At 76.3% G+C, this 587-nt stretch overlaps 1 protein-coding gene across 1 annotated transcript in view; it reads right to left on the reverse strand.

Annotated features, from left to right (window-relative positions):
- Window positions 1-197, reverse strand: part of Hoxa13 (homeobox A13) — a 2,158-nt gene extending 1,961 nt beyond the window's left edge. Inside the window, exon 1 of the mRNA XM_028790095.1 lies at window positions 3-197. Within this exon, the coding sequence (XP_028645928.1) occupies window positions 3-197 (195 nt within the window). The remainder of the gene's footprint in view (window positions 1-2) is intronic.
- Window positions 198-587: the final 390 nt, after the last annotated feature.

Raw genomic sequence — 587 nt, forward strand, 5'->3', positions numbered from 1 at the left:
GCGGCCGCGGCAGCCGGGTGGGGGAAGCCCCCGCCCCCAGCTCCCGCCGCCGCCGCCGCGGCCGCCGCCGCTGCCGCCGCCGCCGCCCCTTCCATGTTCTTGTTGAGCTCGTCGGCCACCAGGCCGCCGCCGTTGTCGTAGAGGAACATGACGGTGGGCTCGATCCAGCGGGGGTGGAGGAGCACGGAGGCTGTCATAGCCCGAGCCGCATGGAGAAGACCCCAGTGGCGCTGTTTTAAAAAGCCCCCAAGAAGTGAAGAGCGCGCCGCGCGGGGCCGGGGCCCGAGCGAGGGGGGCGGGTCGCGCCCTGCGGGGTCGCGCCAGGCGGCCGCCCATTGGCCCGCCCCCGGCCCGCCCCCGGCGTATGCAAAGCGGGAGGCTCCGGCTCGGCTCCGCGCTGGGCCCGCCGTGCCCGCCGCCGCCCGCGCGGTCCTCTGCGCCAGCTCTAGCTCCCGCCGCGCGGCCGCGCAGCAGTTACCCACGGAGGAGGCGGGGGACTAGGGCGGGTGGGGCGGGGAACACAGGGACCCCGATCCCTTCCTGGGTCTCTCGCGGAGGTTGGGAGGGGGCCGTAAGCGGCTGCGGTT

This window comes from Grammomys surdaster, unplaced genomic scaffold (genome assembly GCF_004785775.1).
Source record: "Grammomys surdaster isolate TR1022 unplaced genomic scaffold, NIH_TR_1.0 125861, whole genome shotgun sequence".
NCBI classification, from domain to species: Eukaryota; Metazoa; Chordata; class Mammalia; order Rodentia; family Muridae; genus Grammomys; species Grammomys surdaster.